The following is an 18396-nucleotide window of genomic DNA, read 5'->3' as shown; positions in this document are numbered from 1 at the left end:
ATCTTTAAAACACTTTGTTTTTCCTGGAGCTGATCATGGAAGTAGTAAGGAGTCATCTCGCTTCTATCTCATCTCTGTTGAGAGCTGCACATGTGTGGTACTGATCAGGCAGTTGGCAAGGCAAAGTTTCAGCGGGATGGCGTTGGAGCCCTGCATGAACAGAGACAGACGGAAAAGTATTAACTAGCCAGTGTCCTAAACTCACGTCATAGTATCGTGCTTAAAAAAAAAGCAGATCGGCACTGGAGCTGAAAAAATAACTGTGACTCCTGCAGAGTCATTTGACCTGGGAGTGAACGCTGTAGACACACTGAAGACAAAAGCCAGTTGTTATTGGGTGTTGGTGGGTTTTTTGTCCAGTTTGAGAAGGGTGTTATTTAGTAGATAATTCAGTATTTGCCTGCTGGGTCAGCTTCTTGTTAGCAGTGGCCCGACTACTGCTCTGATCCAAGCCAAGGTATGTGTGTTACAGCGACAGTTTACAGCTACCCATGACAAATATAGATAGTGCCCGGTCCCATACTTAAAATGACTTATGGTCCCAAAATAGTCGTGATGACTTGCTCATTCACCAAAAATGTGGTCAGAAATAATTTAAGTATCATAACAGTCTCAGCCAAAGTGTATCTCAGAATAGTCAATTACAAAAATAGTTCTTCTCAAAGCAAATGTTCTTCTTGGTTTAGCTGTAACCAAAATGAGTGTTTGAGCATCACTCGGCAGGAGATGCAAGAATAGAGGGTGACTGGGTGACAAGTTTCTGTGTGACAGTTGACAAAATAATAGCTGTAAGGGGTCACCGAAGTCATCATGTATCTAACCGGACTGGGCATAGGTTTACAGGGTAAATCTATACTGAATGAAAAGCTGTAGATATTTTTGACTTTGACAGCTGATGGGCAACGCCTGGTGGGACAACGCTGGTTGGGGAGTGACCAGAAGTACAGCATGCCTGAAGGTTTATAACCATACAGTCGGGGAATTGTGGAGGAGAAGGAAGGCTTTCCTCTTTAAAGGGCAAACCAACTTACAGAATAATTTACTGAATCTTAGTGTGTTACTTTAGTTCTCCTCCTCCTCCTCCTCCTTTCTCCTCCTTTGTTTCCATCTCTGGTGTGCCGCTGACCCTGGAATCGGAGGCTGGCGGCTGTAGATTTGTCTTCCATTAGAATGGAGCGTTCCCCAGGAGTGTCACCGACTCGAATCATACGGCTGCTATTACATCCCATAGGCATTACATTATTTATCTTCCCAGCTGACACCAATCACCTGTAGTGACTGCTCCACAGCCCCGCTGACATCCCTGCTGTCACCCGACTGCTGCAGCCCATTCGCCCCACATTAACATCTCCGGAGCCCCAGGGGACCCAAACATGCACTTTCCCCAGTTTCACTCAGTGGTGAGAGCCTCCAAACTTCCCCGGCCTCACCCCCCGCCCCCCCATAGGAGCTGGGATTTGTGGACAAACAGTGGAAGGATTAGAGAAGAACGTAAGAAGTGTGGCTAAGGTAGAAAGAAAATACCACTCCCCAAGTGTTTGATTTGCTCCTCACTCCCCAATCAGTCGGTGCATTAGAACAATGAAAGTCAAAGCAGCTTTTTATGTACAATTTGGGGAAAGTTGATAATTCTTTCAGAGCACTTCAAAAAGGTACATGGAAGAATCCCAGCAGTCCAAGTACATTAGTTACAGTACTCGCACTTACAAACAAACTAACCAACACAGCCTGACCTTGATCCAAACTAAATGCACTTGCAACATAACCACACACACCACTCCCTCTGTCTCACACACACACACACACACACACACACACACACACACACACACACAGACAGGTCAAAGGGCAGCCGTGTATTGTTTCCCATCTCTTGTGGTTTTCCTGCACCGTCCCTCTGAGGGTCTTCCAAACCGTCTCTCCTGTCATGGATTAATTGGATTTTTGACCCAGTTCCAGTTTGCTCCCCTCCCTCTCATCGTGCTCCGCTTGGGTACTGTCATGAGATGGTGTTAAATAAAATGCTTGTGTGTGTGCGCGTGTGTGTGTTGGGGGGGGTTATCGAATGTGTGTAGAGGATTTAGTTTGTCGTTGGCTACCTCGTCTCCAGTCTGTTGGAACCCTTTGTGTCTCTGCCACCCCCCTTGTCACTCCCCCATAGGAGGGCAACAGCCGGCGCACAAAGCCAGACTCCCTCTTTGAATCTCTCCGAACACACTCAATCTTGCACGTCTATACTTGTGAGGACCCTCACTGACATAATGCATTCCTTAACCTTAACCATCACAACTAAATGCCTAACCCTCACCCTAATTCTAACCAGCCTTTAGAAGTGCTGAGGACCGGCCAATATGTCCTCACGTCCCAAAAATGTCCTCACTCTGTTGGTTTAAAACTTGATGCGGCCCTCACTGACAAGTACACATACACACACACACACACACACACACACACACACACACACACACACACACACACACACACACACACACACACAAAGGCGTATTCCCCCTCCGTCCCCTCTCAATTCCAGCCACTTGCTGCCTTGTCACAACTATAACAGCCACGGTCACCACCGCTGCTATTGTTCTCGTGGCATTTTGGGACTGCACTAGGGGGGCTGCTGCCGTTAAGTTCATCTATAGTGCACTGCACAGAGCGCCAGTAAAGGAGAAGAGACAAGGAATTACACTGACTGCATGGCTGAGAACTCCTGTCTTTTATTTGTTGTTCTACCTCTGTCGCCCTAAATCAAGCCCCGGCTCTCTGTAATAAAACTGATGAGAAGGCCGTCTTGGGATGCCTCCGCTGCTCCTCCTGCGCCTGATCATGCATTACTGTCGATGGCTTCTTCTCGTCTGTAGTCAGTCATTTGCTCCGGAGCTCATTTCACAATACAGTGTGTGACCTTGCGCCAAACATGCAGGGAGAAAAAATAATGAATGTAGGTAATTGCTGCAACTTTGTGTGAAAATTTCCCTGTGGGCTTTCATCAGGATTTTTCATCTCTGTGTTTGCTTGTAATTACAGACCTGAGGCAGGGTCAGCCTTTGCAGCCCCTTTATGGACATTGGTCTGCTCTCTCGCCATGATTTGTAGTCAGTCGGACGGCTCTGCTCCCCCTGTTAGCGGATCCGAGGATTAAGAGTTCCCCTCATAAATGTCAAATGATAGATTCGAGAACAGCGCGCATTTTTCCCTCCAACTTCAGCCGAGATGCTTATTATGCTGATTTATTACTATTGATTTCAATTTCCAAGGCTTTATTTGCTGGAAGCTGTACCATTAAAAACTGCAGCCACACAGGATATGAATTAAGATCCTGGGGATTACAAACGCCTTTCAATTGTGTCTGGCAGAGCAATGACTTTTGAATGAGCAACACTGTGTGTGTGCATCTGTGAAAGTAAATGAACTCCAAGTAATGCCTGCTTTTTGTTTGGCCCGTTTGAATCCCATGGCCAGGCTATTGGCTGGTTTTGTGTCTCCAAGGAGCCAATTGGGTTGAAGCGTGGGTGATTTTGAATTACTCACGGCCACGGCGTTGTGTGTGGTACGTTAAGCCGTTAGTCCGTTGCTCGAGTCTCAAAAGGGCTTTGAAAGGCCCCTTGTCAGTTAACGGTCGGCCTTTCAATGACACTTTTAAAATTTAAACCACCCTGCTTTTTTAATCCAACAGGGTGCCATGTGTTTTGGCTCCAGATTAGGGACACATGCAGGCTCATTGTTATTTAAAGGGCCTCAGTAAATGTTGCAGGGCAGCATTAGTGTGCCATCTACTGCCAGACTGAAGACCCCAACCATCTCTACTCACAGACTGAGGGCTTTTGTTGTGTTATATTTTACATTTGAAAATATATTTGTTATATACATGTTTAGTGTTTTGATGATTTGGAATTAAAGCACATTGAAGATGGCTTCAAGGGAAAATGCGATTCATATTGGTCTAGAACATGAACTGTCAGCCAGTAGAGATCTGCTTCCTCTTATATGATGCTTATACAGCACCATGACTATTTAAATATTGAACTAATTGTAGAACATATTACTTTTTAAAAAAAAACTTGAAACAAAAATAGAGTTTTGTGCACGTGCTGTATGAAGACCAGAAGCATTTGGAAATGAATCAATGAATATGACTTAACTTGAGTATTTCCTTTTTCTGCTACTTTATACTTTCACTCCGGTCTACAAATAGTGTACTTCTTTTTATTTGCAATCAGATCTAAAAAAAAAAAAACACACAAATTGACTTTTACTCAAGTATGACTTTTTGGCACTTTTTACCACACTGTAAAGAAGTAGAAAAAAAAGATGCAGATAAAACATAATACAAACCTTAAATTGTGTAATAACCAATATCAGTGTTTAATACTCTAATGATACTTTGTTGTTGCCAGTGAGCAAGCATGTTGAGCTTGAGTTTACTGGATTACTTTTTTTTACTTTATCGTATTTAGTGTCTGTTTTTCTTCACCACACTATTTGATTAATGTTCTGTGTATTTATTTATTTCTGACCTCTTTGGATCTCCCTATGCATGCTTATCTGAAGGCTTTTCAGTAGAATGAAACTGTGGTGGAAACACTGTATACTAAAAAGATTTTTGTGAAGAGAAAGGATTTGGTGGTTGGCACAGCAAACAGCAGCTTCAGTCAGAAAATATTTGTATCTGTCCTCCACGTAAAACCCTGTGTGAGGCAAACACTAACTCTTCCTGTCCAACTCCCAGGCAATGCTGCTGTTGTTTCAGATTCCACATCCAGCGTTTTCAGCATTTTCCCACCCGCGCTAACCATGGCTGACAATATGTTCCTGGGGTCAGGGCTTTGTGGCCGGGCTGAGGAAGGGACAGGTGGAGGGAAACAAGTGCTGGTCTTGGCAGCTTGAAGGTGATCCCGACCAGATGGTCTCTGCTCTCCTCCAGATGTACTTTACCTTTCCATATCCGCCACTGGCACACAGTAGGACTGTAACAGATAGGGTCTTATCTCAGCCGTGCTATGTGTGGAGGTGGTTGGAGGGGGTAGGTGGGAGTGGGACCTGCAGTGGGCCTTGATCCAGCCTGGCAGATCCAATACCCCTCCTCCTCCTCCTCTTCCACACAGATGCTGCAACTCTGCACTGCACCAACTGATGAAAATCTGATCCGAGGCTATTGGCCTCAAACTTCCCACCCACTTCTCATGGTCCCTATCAGTGAAGGGCAAATACAGCCAAGAAACAGGCTTATCTTGAGAGGAGATGGGTTCGGGGAATGGAAGACTTTGTTTGTCTTTGCCAAGCAGCACGGAAGCTGGGGACTCTGGACGGCTCCTCTGCAGGACCTGGTTTTATCGATTGGCCTCTTCCTCCTCTTACCTCAGGTTACTCTACCTGAGTTGTTCTCGTGTTGCCTTGTGTAATGTGCCTTGCACTTACAGGATGTTGGAGATCTCCTCTTTCCCTCACCTCTTTGTACGACCAGATGTCTGGGAGATTTCATTGTCCTGCCTGTGATGGAGTCATTTACATTACAGACGCTCTTTCTCTTTTCAGCACAGAAACACACTCATTAGGACTAATATGACTGTCTGAAGTGAACGCATTCTTTCTTATGTTTTTTCTCACCCATAAGGGCCGCAGCCTGTCACATCCATTTGTCCTTTTCAATGAAGCGGTTACGTGGCATTTAATGGAGACATAAAAATAAATAAAAGAAACACATGGCCTCTGATAATGTATGCTTCTATTTTTCATGTTTAGCTTTTGGTTTTTTCCTCATTAATGGACAGTGTGGTGGTGAGAGAGACTGTGGCGACCATTAGTATTTACTGTATCGGTGAATCCTAAGCAAAACACTCAAATCTACGTATGGAAAGTCTAATATCAAAGCTAGTATTTTATGAAAGTCTAATATCAAAGCTAGTATTTTATGCGAGGTGAAAACCATGCGTTCATTTGCGCGGATTAAAAAAATTAAGAGTATATGTGAAATAAATAGGGCAAATCTGGAGGGGGAACTTTTTTGCATATTTATATTTTTCAAAAATAAAATGAATAACTTGCTATGGTGTTTCAGTACAGAAGTACAGAAGTTCACACTTGCACTACAACCATGAACTTTTGGAGACATGACCCAGAGGAGCTGTATGTGAGAGCGCAAATATTCAACAGTTAAACCAGACGTTAACCAGTCTTTATCCTGCCAGCTTCCAAAGAACTAAGTCCGACTGATCCCACGTGTGAGTAGAGCTCTTCATTGTCCAGAGAATACACAGTGGGCATGTTGATGATGAGTGTAGCTGCTTTGTGCTCTTTTCTGCTTGCCTCCAATTTTCTTTTCAGTCTTTCGTTGGTATTGCAGATGCTTCCAAAATACATGTAGTATTGACATCAAGTCAAGTAACATTCATTAGTACGGATGAGGCCTTTTGTTCCTCCTGCACACTCCTACTAGAAAGAGGCTTTCTAGTAGGTGAGAGCACATCTGGCACTGACACCTGTTGTGTGCTTCATGTAGGAAATGGCAACTTCTGAAAAATGCCCTGACCTGATGATATAGATATCTGGAGTTCATATGAGAAAATGGCTTACTTTAGATACACAGAAAAGTCGAATGTTATGCCGCTACACCACTGTGTAGATGTTTATATCTGCTCTGCTAAAAGCACAACCCTGACATTATCACCCTGTAAAGTTGATACTGTATGCTGAAAGCATTGGCAAACACTATTATTTGTTATTACTTATTTTACACATCCAGCCAGCTCAGAGCTACATTAGCATTCCTCTGGAGTTAGGACTGTAGACACCTGCTCTCCTTTGTGCTCTGTTTTACTCTCCACCAATGCCTGAGATGTTTGATTGTTTGGTTGATGTTGATGAGGTAATTTATCTGATGGTACATATGTACTCATATGAACAAATAGTGAGTGTTGGTTGGTATTAGAGATGCACCGATCGATCGGCAACCGATCGCAATCGGCCGATAATGCCCCTATCGGTTTTGATCGGAGTTCTCAAAATAGATCAAAGCAGGCCGATCAGATAACGTTTCAATATAGAGACAGTGCATTGACTGCATGCATTCCCACTTCTCAGACCCAGGTCTCCTAAGGGGGCGTGGCAGTCTCTACATTGAAAGTCGGGCAGGCGAGGTGGGAGGGGGAGAGAAAAAAAAAGTATCAACACTGAAAATGGCGTCGCCGGTATGGGAATTTTACAATGTGTCCGAAAAGGACAACAAATTTGCAGTTTGCAAGGTGTGTGCAAAGGAGATACCTCGAGGAGGAGTGCTACAAAAGAATTTCAACACAACGAACCTAATAAGACATTTGAAAGTTTCTCACATCGCGGAGTATACGGAGTTTTCGAAGTTGGCTGCTGCTAAGTCAGCGAAAGAAAAGGAGCGTGCAGCAACCCAGACGTCACTAACTCAGCTGACTGTAACAGAGACATATAAACGACAGCAACCCTACAGCAACGACAGCAAGAAAAAGAAAGAACTAAATAAAAAGGTAATGGAAATCATATGCCTTGATCATCAACCGCTTTCGGTTGTAGAAGACATGGGGTTCACACGCCTCGTTAACTGCTTGGATCCACGGTACACGCTGCCTAGTCGTAAATATTTCACTGATGTATGCCTACCGGAGCTATACCAAACTATATACAGTCACATCCAAAGCCTTATGACGGACGACAAGATCGTGTCAATCGGCTATTATTTAATTATATTAGTAGTTGCACATATGTCAGTGTACATAGTTCTTATTCTCATTTGTATGACATATTTATTTTATTTTTCAACAAAAAAGATGTAGCTAAACTCCAAATTGTGTCTCTAAGAAAGAGCCTCTAGAGAGAGTAAAATGTTTATTGTTGGTGCACATAATCCATTTTTTATTTTAAGATATAATTACTTTTTCCACAGGAAAACTAAGGTTTATAGTTTACAACTTGTATTGACTCTAAGAGAGTGAAATGTTTACTGTTGTCTGTGTTGGTGCACTGCACATGTTGTGTGTTGTTGTTGTACACAATTATTGCCACAAGAAAGCTTAAGCTATTAAGCTACAGTTACTATGTAAGCTTAGTCCAAGTTGTCTCTAAGAGTCTCAGCCTGCAATAAAACAGTGGTCAATTCATGATACTTTCTCATCTCCTAATTTTTATACTTAATAATACAATGTCAATGTTGTGAAGAAGAATCATTAATTAAATATATGAAAGTTACACAAGACAACAATATAGAAGAATTTATGGATTTGACGCTGTGATCGGTGATCGGCAATATCGGGATCGGCAGATACTGCTTTCGGTGATCGGTGATCGGTGATCGGCCCCAAAAATCCTGATCGGTGCATCTCTAGTTGGTATAAGGTTAATTTTGGACTACTTTGCCCTTTGTGTTACCATACTCATTCCTTACATAGAGTTTGAAACAGGCCTAAAGGTAGTCGTCTCGTACAGTCTCAAGTTTGATTATACTCAGGATAACAAGCACAGCTAGAAACAAGATAATATTCTATTTACTCCAGGGACTTCTGCCCATTCAAGCACCGTGTATGCTGACGGATGTACTCTAAAAGTCTAACAGCTCCGATACATCATTCCCTTCAGGGCAGGATACTCCTCAGGGAAGAGCTCCCTGCTACTGTACCTGTTAGTCCAGGATGTCCCCACATGAGCCCTGCTCCTCTGCAACCAGAGACAGCAAAGGAAAGGAACAGGGCCTGGGAAATGACATGCTCTGTTTACTAAATGACCAGAGAAACCTCGAAGAAATAGGGCAGCGAGAGCGAGGAATACTGGCATGAAGAGCAGAGAGAGCACCAGCTCCCCAAAAGGCCTGCGGGATGGCGAGATGAAACAAACAGTAGATCACAGGAGTTGGATGAAGAGGCTGAGGGCGGGTGGTATATATCAAGATGCAGCAGAAGGGAGGAGAGCTGGTAGTGGTATGAGGGAGGATAGTCAGCCCACACGTTGTCGCTGGGTGGCTGCTAATGCACTATTGATTTCTGCCACTGAAAAGATTCCCCCGCATCCTCAGTCCACTTCCCTCCACTCACGTCTGTCAGCTGGCCTGGACTCTGACTTAGGGCCAGTGTTTGGGGTTGAGGGTTAGGATCAGGATTGGATTTATTTTTGGGGAAGCCTGAATCTATGCTGCAAGGAACAGCAACAAGTCCATCTTTTATCACTAAGCAAGGTTGTCAGTGGTAAAAGTTGGCCTCAACTAAACTTTTTTCATGGTCATCGGCCACAGACGGCCAATCAGATTCCTCTCTCCTGCTGAAACCATTCTGTGATTTGGTTTTATGAACAATGATTGAACCAGGCAAGTATAAAATGAACAATGTTTACTACAGCCGTTGATATTTCTTTTTCTTTGTACAAATTTTACTTGAGGCTGTTGGAATAATTGCCTGGAAAACAGTGATTGGTAAAGAGTGGCTGGGGTTTTTTTGTCTTGTTATATTTAAGCAATTGGTTTACTGCATGTCTGGGGAAAATCTGAAACATTTCCTCCAACAAGGGTTGCTCAGCTTTGTTTTGTTTTTTCAAATTGAAAAGCATCACACCCATTATCATGAGCTATCAGCTAAACACTACCCTCATCTCCTCTATTGACATTGACAATGGCTGCTTACTGTATTGAACGCAACATGTAGTAGTAAACTAACCTGATTGAGTAGAACAAACTGATGATATGAAGTCATTTTCCCAGTGTGACATCAGACCTTGGGACAGTTCAAAATGGCTTGTAATATCTCAGGCAGCAAAGTTATTCCGAGACTCAACAAGTTTTCTATCCTATTCTCTTCTATTCTATTCTATTCTATTCTATTCTATTCAATTACTTTTAGTATTTTCTAGAACTTTACCAGAACTCAATGATCAGTTACTTAAACTTACTAACATAGTGAAGGCATTTCCCTACATAATGTAATTTATGATACATTTGCAATGTAGGTACATTTGTAACTAAATTTAATGGCAGTGTTTCCGCTGGTAACATTTTGGGGTGGTGCACTGCCATGTCAAAATCTTTGCCACGTTTTCACTAATAACATAAAACTAGTTTCTGTAAGTATTTGTTAAGTTAATTTAACGCAAGCGAGGTAAACAGAGCAGGCATTTGCTTAGGGTGGACTGACTACGTATCTCTGAGTTAGCTGAGTTAGTTTGGTTCCGTCCAGCTGAATGGTCCGAAGATGTTGTGCAAGCTTACACTTTTCAAAAGCTACAAATATTCAGTTCACACACATTAAAAGGAATCATTTCTTAATTTTTTTTAATGAGCTGCTCCGTTATAGGATTTTGGTATATTATGGCATTTAGGTTACTATATCAATTAACCCTCGTCGTCTTTGATGTCTCATCAACATAAGTCATAAAGGACATACTAACTAGCCTATCTCTGATAGGCTGCATCTTACAGATTTACTGTTTTTGTCGTCCAGACGGATAACGTTGTGCCAAAGAGGGCTCGGGTGCGGTCATATCCCTTTGAGCTGCTTTGTAATCCAGCATGGAACTGCAGTGTCTTACTGGAGACTTTGTTAATCCATAATGATAAATCCCAGGATGACTGTCTTCTGTGATTAGCAATCCATTTTCTGTGTAGAAAACAGTGTTACTGTTGTTAACCTCTTGCATTTTAAAGACAGATGATAAGCGTAGTAAATTATTGGGGGACCAGTGGCGACCCCAAAGGGGAGCCAGGAGGCATCATGGCCACCTGATATAATTGCTGGCCACTCCACTGCCCCCCCACCTCTCGAGCAGACGACAGTAGATACAGGGTTTTTAATGTGCTAATAATTGACACAAACATCCTTTTGTGATAGTTTTGGCAGTGAACAGAGTCCTCTTGAGTATAGTTTGTAATCCTGCAGCATAAACAGAACAGTAGCTCAAGGTTTACCATTACGTTTGATGCAGCATTTGCATAGACAATGAAAGCGCACGTTGTTGGCACATTTCACTCAGTATGCGGTGCTAATCGGTGCATCTTGGAAGCGTCAGTGTAGAAACACAGTATTGACTCTGTTGTTGTCAGCGGTCTCCAGGTTGTCTGTTGGGCTCCGGAGTCTCACCTGGGGAATTCATTAGCTCGCGTTGTCAGCTGCCGTCAGACTCGTATTGTTTGCGGGGCGTTTAGGCTCTGTCAGTGTCGCATTCATGACCAGCTGCTGTTGGTTTGCAGATTTCCCATTTGCACGGTGTAAGCACTGTGTCACTTTTTGTAAATGGCAAAATCTGCATTGCCTTTTGGCTCCACTAAACAAGCCGCAGCCCCACTGTTCCCGCCAGCCGAGCAGATCACACACTACAGCCAGAGATACAAAGAGGAGCAAACAGCGAGACCAATCTGTGCCCTCCCAATCATCTATACTCGCCGCACTTCACTTCTCTTGTTCATGCCATCATCTCAGGTCACCATGGCTCGGGGTTGCAATATCAGAAAAAAAAAGAATAAAAGGCAGAAAGCAAATGAAGATCTGAAAGACCAAATTGAAAATCGTGGATGACCTTCTCCAGATGCCCTGGAGGAGGAGGGTCGAGGAAAATAGTCTAGCTCGCCCTCACCAATCGCACAATCTCGATCAGCATCTCCAGAAACCACACTCTTAACTTTTATTCACAGTGAGTGGAAGGTGTAGGCGGCGGGGGAAGGTAGAAAATGTTAGATAAAAATTGATTCAAATACAGCAGGTTCTGACTGGCCTTTTCCGAGAAAATATGGTTTTATCGTTGTGTGGAATAGTGCTGCCTGAGTTTTACAAAGCATAAATGATGGCATGGGAGGAAAGCGAACGAAAAATGACGGAGACAAACATAAAGATAAAAGCTGTCGCTATCTCTCCCTCTTTCCTCGCTGCACCTACCCGCCTCTCTTCTCCACTTTTGGCTCCTCTCTGTTTTTTCTTAGTGTAAGTGTGATAAAAGCGAGCAGACCTATGACTCAGGTTCCCACCCCACATTCTGATATGAATTCAGGGAGCTGAGGCCATCCCCTAATCTCTTAATGCATGTTCCCTCGCCCTTGGCAGGGTCATGGGAGAAATAGATGGAGCCTTATCAGCTTTTATGGATTTATGGAGAATTTCTCTGCATTGGTTTTTTTTTTTACACCAACTGTGTGTGTGTATATATATATATATAGTATGTGTTGCTGTGCATGTGTGTCCTCAAGGATGTTGAGTGAAGTTATCAGAGCCAGTAATATCTCTATGAATTTTATCAAGTTTGTAATTACTGCATCAATCATGTTGACTTACTCCATCGAGCTAAAATGAAAAGGGCCTGTTTTGAACCTGTGTGCTAACCATCAGCAGCTGATATCTCATCCCTTCTCCTAATACTTTGGCAAAAAAGCAACAACAAACAAACAGAAGATTATGCTACTTCATAGCTAAAAGCTGCACAAATCTATATGTTTACTTGAACGATGTGTGTGCAGTGTGAGGGGTAATGCTCCTTGTGATTTACTCACAGTAAATTACCACCCAACTCTGCATTTTCCCTCAGCGGTTCCTACAAAGGGTCATTAGCAGATATTACGAAGTGGTGATCAAGACAATAAATCTGCTAAAGTCTGGATAGAACAAAGTTGAAGAATAAACTCTGGTTGTTGTGTACGTAAATAAATTAAAGTAAGTCAGTCATCATCAGTAAATCAAGTTCCCCGAGTAAGAGTACATACAATAGTATAGTACGTACAATACTTACATATAAATAACTAATCAAATGACTATTTATAATGCAAAGGGTGTCACTTGTAGTTGTAAACCAATCGCCAATTCACAGAACTCCGTAGTTCCCCTCAGCTTTACAGTGAATTTCTGTGTCTTTCAGTTAAATTTTTTGGTTTTCTGTCCAACAACTCGTTGACAGGAAGCTTGTCAGCAAAAATCTCCCACAATGCACCTCACACTACCTGCCCAGTCCAGTTAGCGACTAGCAGGTGAACATAACGGAGCATTTAGCAGCTAAAGAACTAGATATTTCCCTCAGGAGTTGGTGGAGACCAAAAACAGAGCTAAAAGAGAGTGAAAATCAGACATACAGTCATCAGGTGGCCATAGTTAATGTTGCTCTGTGTCTACTGGATGCATAAATGGGCAACTGTTTACAACCTGTGCCAATTCTCTGAGGCTATAACATGTAAAGGTTCTGACCCAAAATGTCCAAAAACCGATGAAGGCTGATTTATAGACAACAAACTTGGAATATCGGAAATTTTGTCTCTGAATGGAAAACAGTGAATGTTTGGAGTAATTTGAGATAAATTCCGTCTCGCCTGGAATATAGATGAGAGCAGGTGGTTGAAGTGTGGAAGTGACAAAAAGCTGCACTTATTTAGTGACCTAATAAGTCGAACATTAATTCACTTAGAATACAGTATATAACTATATGTAGATATATAGTGTATAATATCAAATTGTGTTCTGTGTTATACCTTAAAGGTTATTTGCCAGTTTATTAGGGAAACCTAGCAAATGTTATCTATACAACAAGACATTTCCTTCAATTAGTGTTTCTCGACTTAACGTCAGTTGGCACAGATTCTGGCTTTCAAATGTGAGAATAATGTGCTGCTTTACTTTGTCTAACATTACAGTAAATTGAATGTTTTGGAGTTTGGGATTGTTTATCAGATGTTTTATGTCTCCTTGTCCTCTAGAATGTTGTGATAGGATTTTTTCTGATGCTTTATGGACCATGCGATGAAGTTATTAATCAAGACAGCAAGTTGATTAAGAAATAGTGAAAATAGTCACTTAACTTATCCAGCTTCAGCTGTACCTGTATCTAAAACCTGCAGCTTCGTGAGGTTATCGATGCTGATGTCAATGTGACATCACAGCAAGTTGGGATCAAGTCAGAGAGAAATCTAACCAGCATACGTCGTATGGAGATCATACTAATTGATTCATAGCAGCCTTGACTCATATCAAACAAGTTCAAATCACATTTAGCAGCCATGTCACGGTGTCTTTAAAGTTCCTAAGTAGACAAATCAGTTGACTTGCTTGCACTTCACTCTTACAACCACTAGGTGGCTTCAGTTGAATCAAAAGAAGACTGCAGCTCACAGTAACAGATATACAGTACAGGCTGGGTCTGTATTGGGTTTAACAAACAGAATGAGTAGCTTAAAGATATTTGAATATAATGAGAAAAACGGCATCAGCTGAGACTTTGTTTCGTCAATGTCTCTCCCTCAGTCTTCCCACTACAGTCCTGTCATGAGGACAGTTGGAGACTTGCCCTCCAACAATGAGGGGGTCCAGCTCTCATAGCTGAAGAAAAAGCAATTTAGCCACAGAGCCCCCCTGAGAACCAGCACATCAAAGCAGCAGCGGCGGCAGGAAGGGGGGCAGTGGGGGCTAAGCCAGAGCCTGCCCGGCTTCGCCTGCGAGCAGGTGAGGAAGAGAAAAATATCAGCATAGTCCAAGAATACAGCGAGATCTCAAAGGACAGCAGCTGCTTGTTATCACAGGATATTTCTGGCAGTTTGACGTCTCATCCATGCTTTTGGGGCCGGGAAGATGGAGCTGAGGGAGGGAACAGACGGTGGTCAGGGAGGCTTTCTGACACGCATTTTAAATCTCTTCATACTCAGGTTGTCCGTGGATCTGACCCGGCTTTTGACCTGTTTCTTTTTTGCATCATTTTTAGATTTCTTTAAACCGAGGGACCGATGAAAGAAATCAGAAGTCCCTCTGTACTGAGAGAGCAAACCGCGCTCCAGGCCACACATTGAACCAGACTCCTGGTGACTTGCCTTTGAATAGCAAATGATGCAATTGCAACACAGACGAGATATGGAAAATTACTTGATAACACAAACTTCACATTTGCCTTTGCCTAAATAAATGGTATGCCTTCAGAGGAAAACATCTTTTTTTCAGAGCAAATTAAGGAGCGGAGAGACTGTCTGTAGTTTGTTATCAGCACTCTAAAAAACACTAACGGCAACAGTGGCCATTACTTCCAGGAACGTTTCCTATCCTTGATGAAAATGAGTCCACACATCATCTGTTAATGAAATACCTTGACTGATACTTTTCTTTGATGCCTGGTTTTTGCCTTCACTTAAAAACAGTAAACAGATGGCGAATCTTTGTGTATGAATCAACTTGCTATTTATGCGTGTATGATTGTTTGCATTTTCAAGAATGTGGGTGAGGAGGAGCTGGTGGAGGTAGCGGATTCCGAGATCGAAAAAGTGAAGGTGAAAAATGAGGCAGAGGGAGAGGAAATCAGAACAGAAGGAAAATAAGATGATGAGTGGAGGAGTGATGGGAGAGTTGAGAGAGGAGGCCACCTCTCACTCTTGGGAAGGTCAGCAGGACCCGCATCTGAGTCTGCTTTGGGGCTTGTAAACTGTGTGTGTGTTCGAGAAGGAAGAGTGTGTGTGCGCTGATATGTGTCCTGCATGTCAGTGCGCGAGTATTACAGCCATCTCTCTGGTTTAAGCATTCCCTCGGCAGCCATTATGGCCTAATAACCGTGTCAGTGTGATTAATGGCGAGAGGCAGGGCTCTGATTGTGCTCTCGCTCAACCGCACTACCTAGGCGACTACACTACCCACGATCCCACTGTCCCGGCTCGTCTGCCGTGGCTATCTCAAGCGGCAGTGCCCACCGCACCGGATGTGAAGGTTACACACGCGATTAGCATGCGTTCTCCCTCCTGCTGGCAGCATCAAAGAGTCGATCTGAGGATGATGATTGGAGGAATAGAAGTTGAGGCAGAAGGCAAGTGATCCCCAAGGCCACTATAACCAGTCCAAGGTAATAAACAAAGACAGCTAACCGCCAGTCCTGTTATCTCCTTGTGTTTATCTTCATCCCTGTTGTTTATATGAAGTTTCAGTGGCAAACAATTATTTCCTGAGGTTGATATATTTCTAACTGAAAGGATCAGACAATGGACGGCTCAAGGTTAATTTAATTGTCATTCTACAACACGGGGTTGCACAACCTTAATCCACGTATCACCGTCATCAGATCGACTCTTTGATGCTCCCTTTATGCTACATGAAAAACTACTTTTTATGGTGCAGTCTGGTGGTACAGCAGCGAATACTTCTGTATCTTTTGTCAGATGGCAGCAGGGTGAACAGACTGTGGCTTGGGTGGGTGTTGTTTTTTAGTATCTTTTGGGCTCTGTGCCGACATCTCACCTCAACAATGCTCAGTAAATGGGTACCACTGATGTTCTCGGTGATTTTAATCACCTGCTTTAGAGCCTCCCTGTCCTGGGCAGTGCATGAACCATGGAAGTTTGTGATGTTTCCAGTCAGCATGCTTTCTATTGCTCCCCTATACTTGACTAGAACTTGGCTTTTCCTGTGCTTCTTTATACCAGGGTTTATGTGTGATGAAAAAAAAAATGAGTTGGGAAGGATTAAAACAAGTTACACTAAGGCTGGGACCTAAATGGTTATAATGGTGTACATTTTATTTATTTATGATTGTTTTTAAGAATCTAGAAAAAGAATAACATTTCAAATTGATAAACAGTGTTGGTTCTCTTAAATTTCTTCGTACTGCTGTGAAGGCTGCAGTCGAAGGCTTCCTGTTTATTTCCACTTCCTACATTGTGGCGCTCTTCTCGTGGCAGGGGGGTCTCTGCTGTGCTGGAGCCACGAGAGAGCCAGCAGTGACTTTGTGAACCTCCGTCCAAAATGAAAGCCCAATCTGACACCCAGTGCTGCCGCTTTGAACACACCAGATCTGAGGCAGCGCTGAGAAACTGATGGAAGCACCGGTGAAAGGAGGGAAGCAGTGAAAAGCACAGACAGACCGAAATACAGACAAATAGCCAGAGAGGATCACAAAGATATTCTGGGTAACAACCTTGAGCCTGTCAACTTTGGCTCTCCGGCTTTTCGAGGTTTAAAATAAAAAAAGAGAGGCAAGCGTTCTTCAGCGGTTGAAAACTAACATGACATATCTATCCTGGGCTGAGGTGTTACAGGTGAAGCCCAAAGAGTTGGATCTTGTTATTTTTTATATTTCAGGTCCCTCAGTGCTGTCTGACAGGTGAAAATGCTGAAATAGCTGCTATTTATGAAGTAAATGTAGGTATAGCAGCTGCTGTGTGGAAAAGGAGTATTCCCTTGGCAAGGTCAATCTGTTTCATTAAGACTAAACTTTCAAACTGCTCTTTATCTCTTCAAGTCACCTCAGTGGGCTGTTTCTGACAATAATAATTTAACTGTGAAATCAGCAGTATTTGAATTGTCCTTATCTTCTATCACCCTCCCAGGGTCCTTCATGATGGTCAATTCCTCGCAGCATTTTGGGGGCCAGCGGGCTCAGCTGCTCCTTCTCCCGCTCAGCGAGAACGACACCCACTGCATCCAGTTCAGCTACTTCCTGTACAGCCGTGACGGCCACAGCCCCGGGGACCTGCAGGTCTACATCCGGGTCAACGGCGGTACCAAGGGCAGCGCGGTGTGGAATATCACGGGCTCCCAGGGACGCCAGTGGCACCAAGTGGAGCTCGCTGTCAGCACTTTCTGGCCCAGTGAATACCAGGTGAGAGCCTTTACACAAGTGCATTAGGATGGTGTGAGGGTTGCATATTGGAATAGGTGAAATTCAGTGGTGGAAAGTAACATCTACTCAATTACTGTACATCATTTGTAGAGGTAATTATACTTTACTTGAGTATTTCCACTTTCTGCTACCTTATACTTCTACTCCATCACAATTCAGTGGCAAATATTAGACTGCATTTATTTGAAATGTGATGAACTGGCAACAAAGAGGGACCCAAATACAAGCTCCAAGGCAGGTGCAAGTAAAAAAAAGTGAGATTTCTTAACAAAGCTGAATCCAAATGAGCAGCAAAAGGCAGGCAACAAAAGCAGGCTGATAAGAATCTGAGAAAAAAACAAAGAGATATACAAAAACTTTGAACAAGAAAAAGAAAGCCACAGGGAACAAAAGCAGGAACACTAAACTACACGAGGAGCGAACATGAGGCCGGGGAACTGATCTAGAAACTGACAACGAGTGAGGGAAAAACAAATACACTGGGACCAATTAACAAATGAAACACAAGTGAACACAGACAACAGGCTGGGAAAAAGACAAAGACAGGAAGTGTAAAGCAAGAGCAGAGTCTTTCAACATAAAACAGGAAGACAAAATCTCAGATCCATTATATGAAAACTTCACACGGGAACAGATCGAAGGTTTCAGTTAATGAGTGACTGAGGATAGGATTCCAGACAACTACTCGGAGCTGTCCTGAGTTCTTTGAGACGTCTGATCACCCTATCACAGCATTGGCCTGCTGGGATTATTAAATTTGGCAGTCAGTATTAAAGCCCTGAAAAACTATATCTGATACCACAGTTTTTCTTCTTTCACATTAGAGAT

At 43.0% G+C, this 18396-nt stretch overlaps 1 protein-coding gene across 6 annotated transcripts in view; it reads left to right on the top strand.

Annotated features, from left to right (window-relative positions):
- Positions 1–18396, top strand: part of ptprua (protein tyrosine phosphatase receptor type Ua) — a 207308-nt gene that overhangs the window by 83045 nt on the left and 105867 nt on the right. For all 6 annotated transcript variants that reach the window (XM_084379442.1, XM_084379441.1, XM_084379440.1 and 3 more), the window contains exon 3: positions 17276–17547. In XM_084379442.1, coding sequence (XP_084235568.1) covers positions 17276–17547 — 272 coding nt within the window. The remainder of the gene's footprint in view (positions 1–17275; positions 17548–18396) is intronic.

The sequence above is a fragment of the Pagrus pagrus genome (genome assembly GCF_965226575.1).
Source record: "Pagrus pagrus genome assembly, chromosome: 17".
Taxonomy (NCBI): Eukaryota; Metazoa; Chordata; class Actinopteri; order Spariformes; family Sparidae; genus Pagrus; species Pagrus pagrus.
This window is presented reverse-complemented; position numbering and strand designations above follow the sequence as displayed.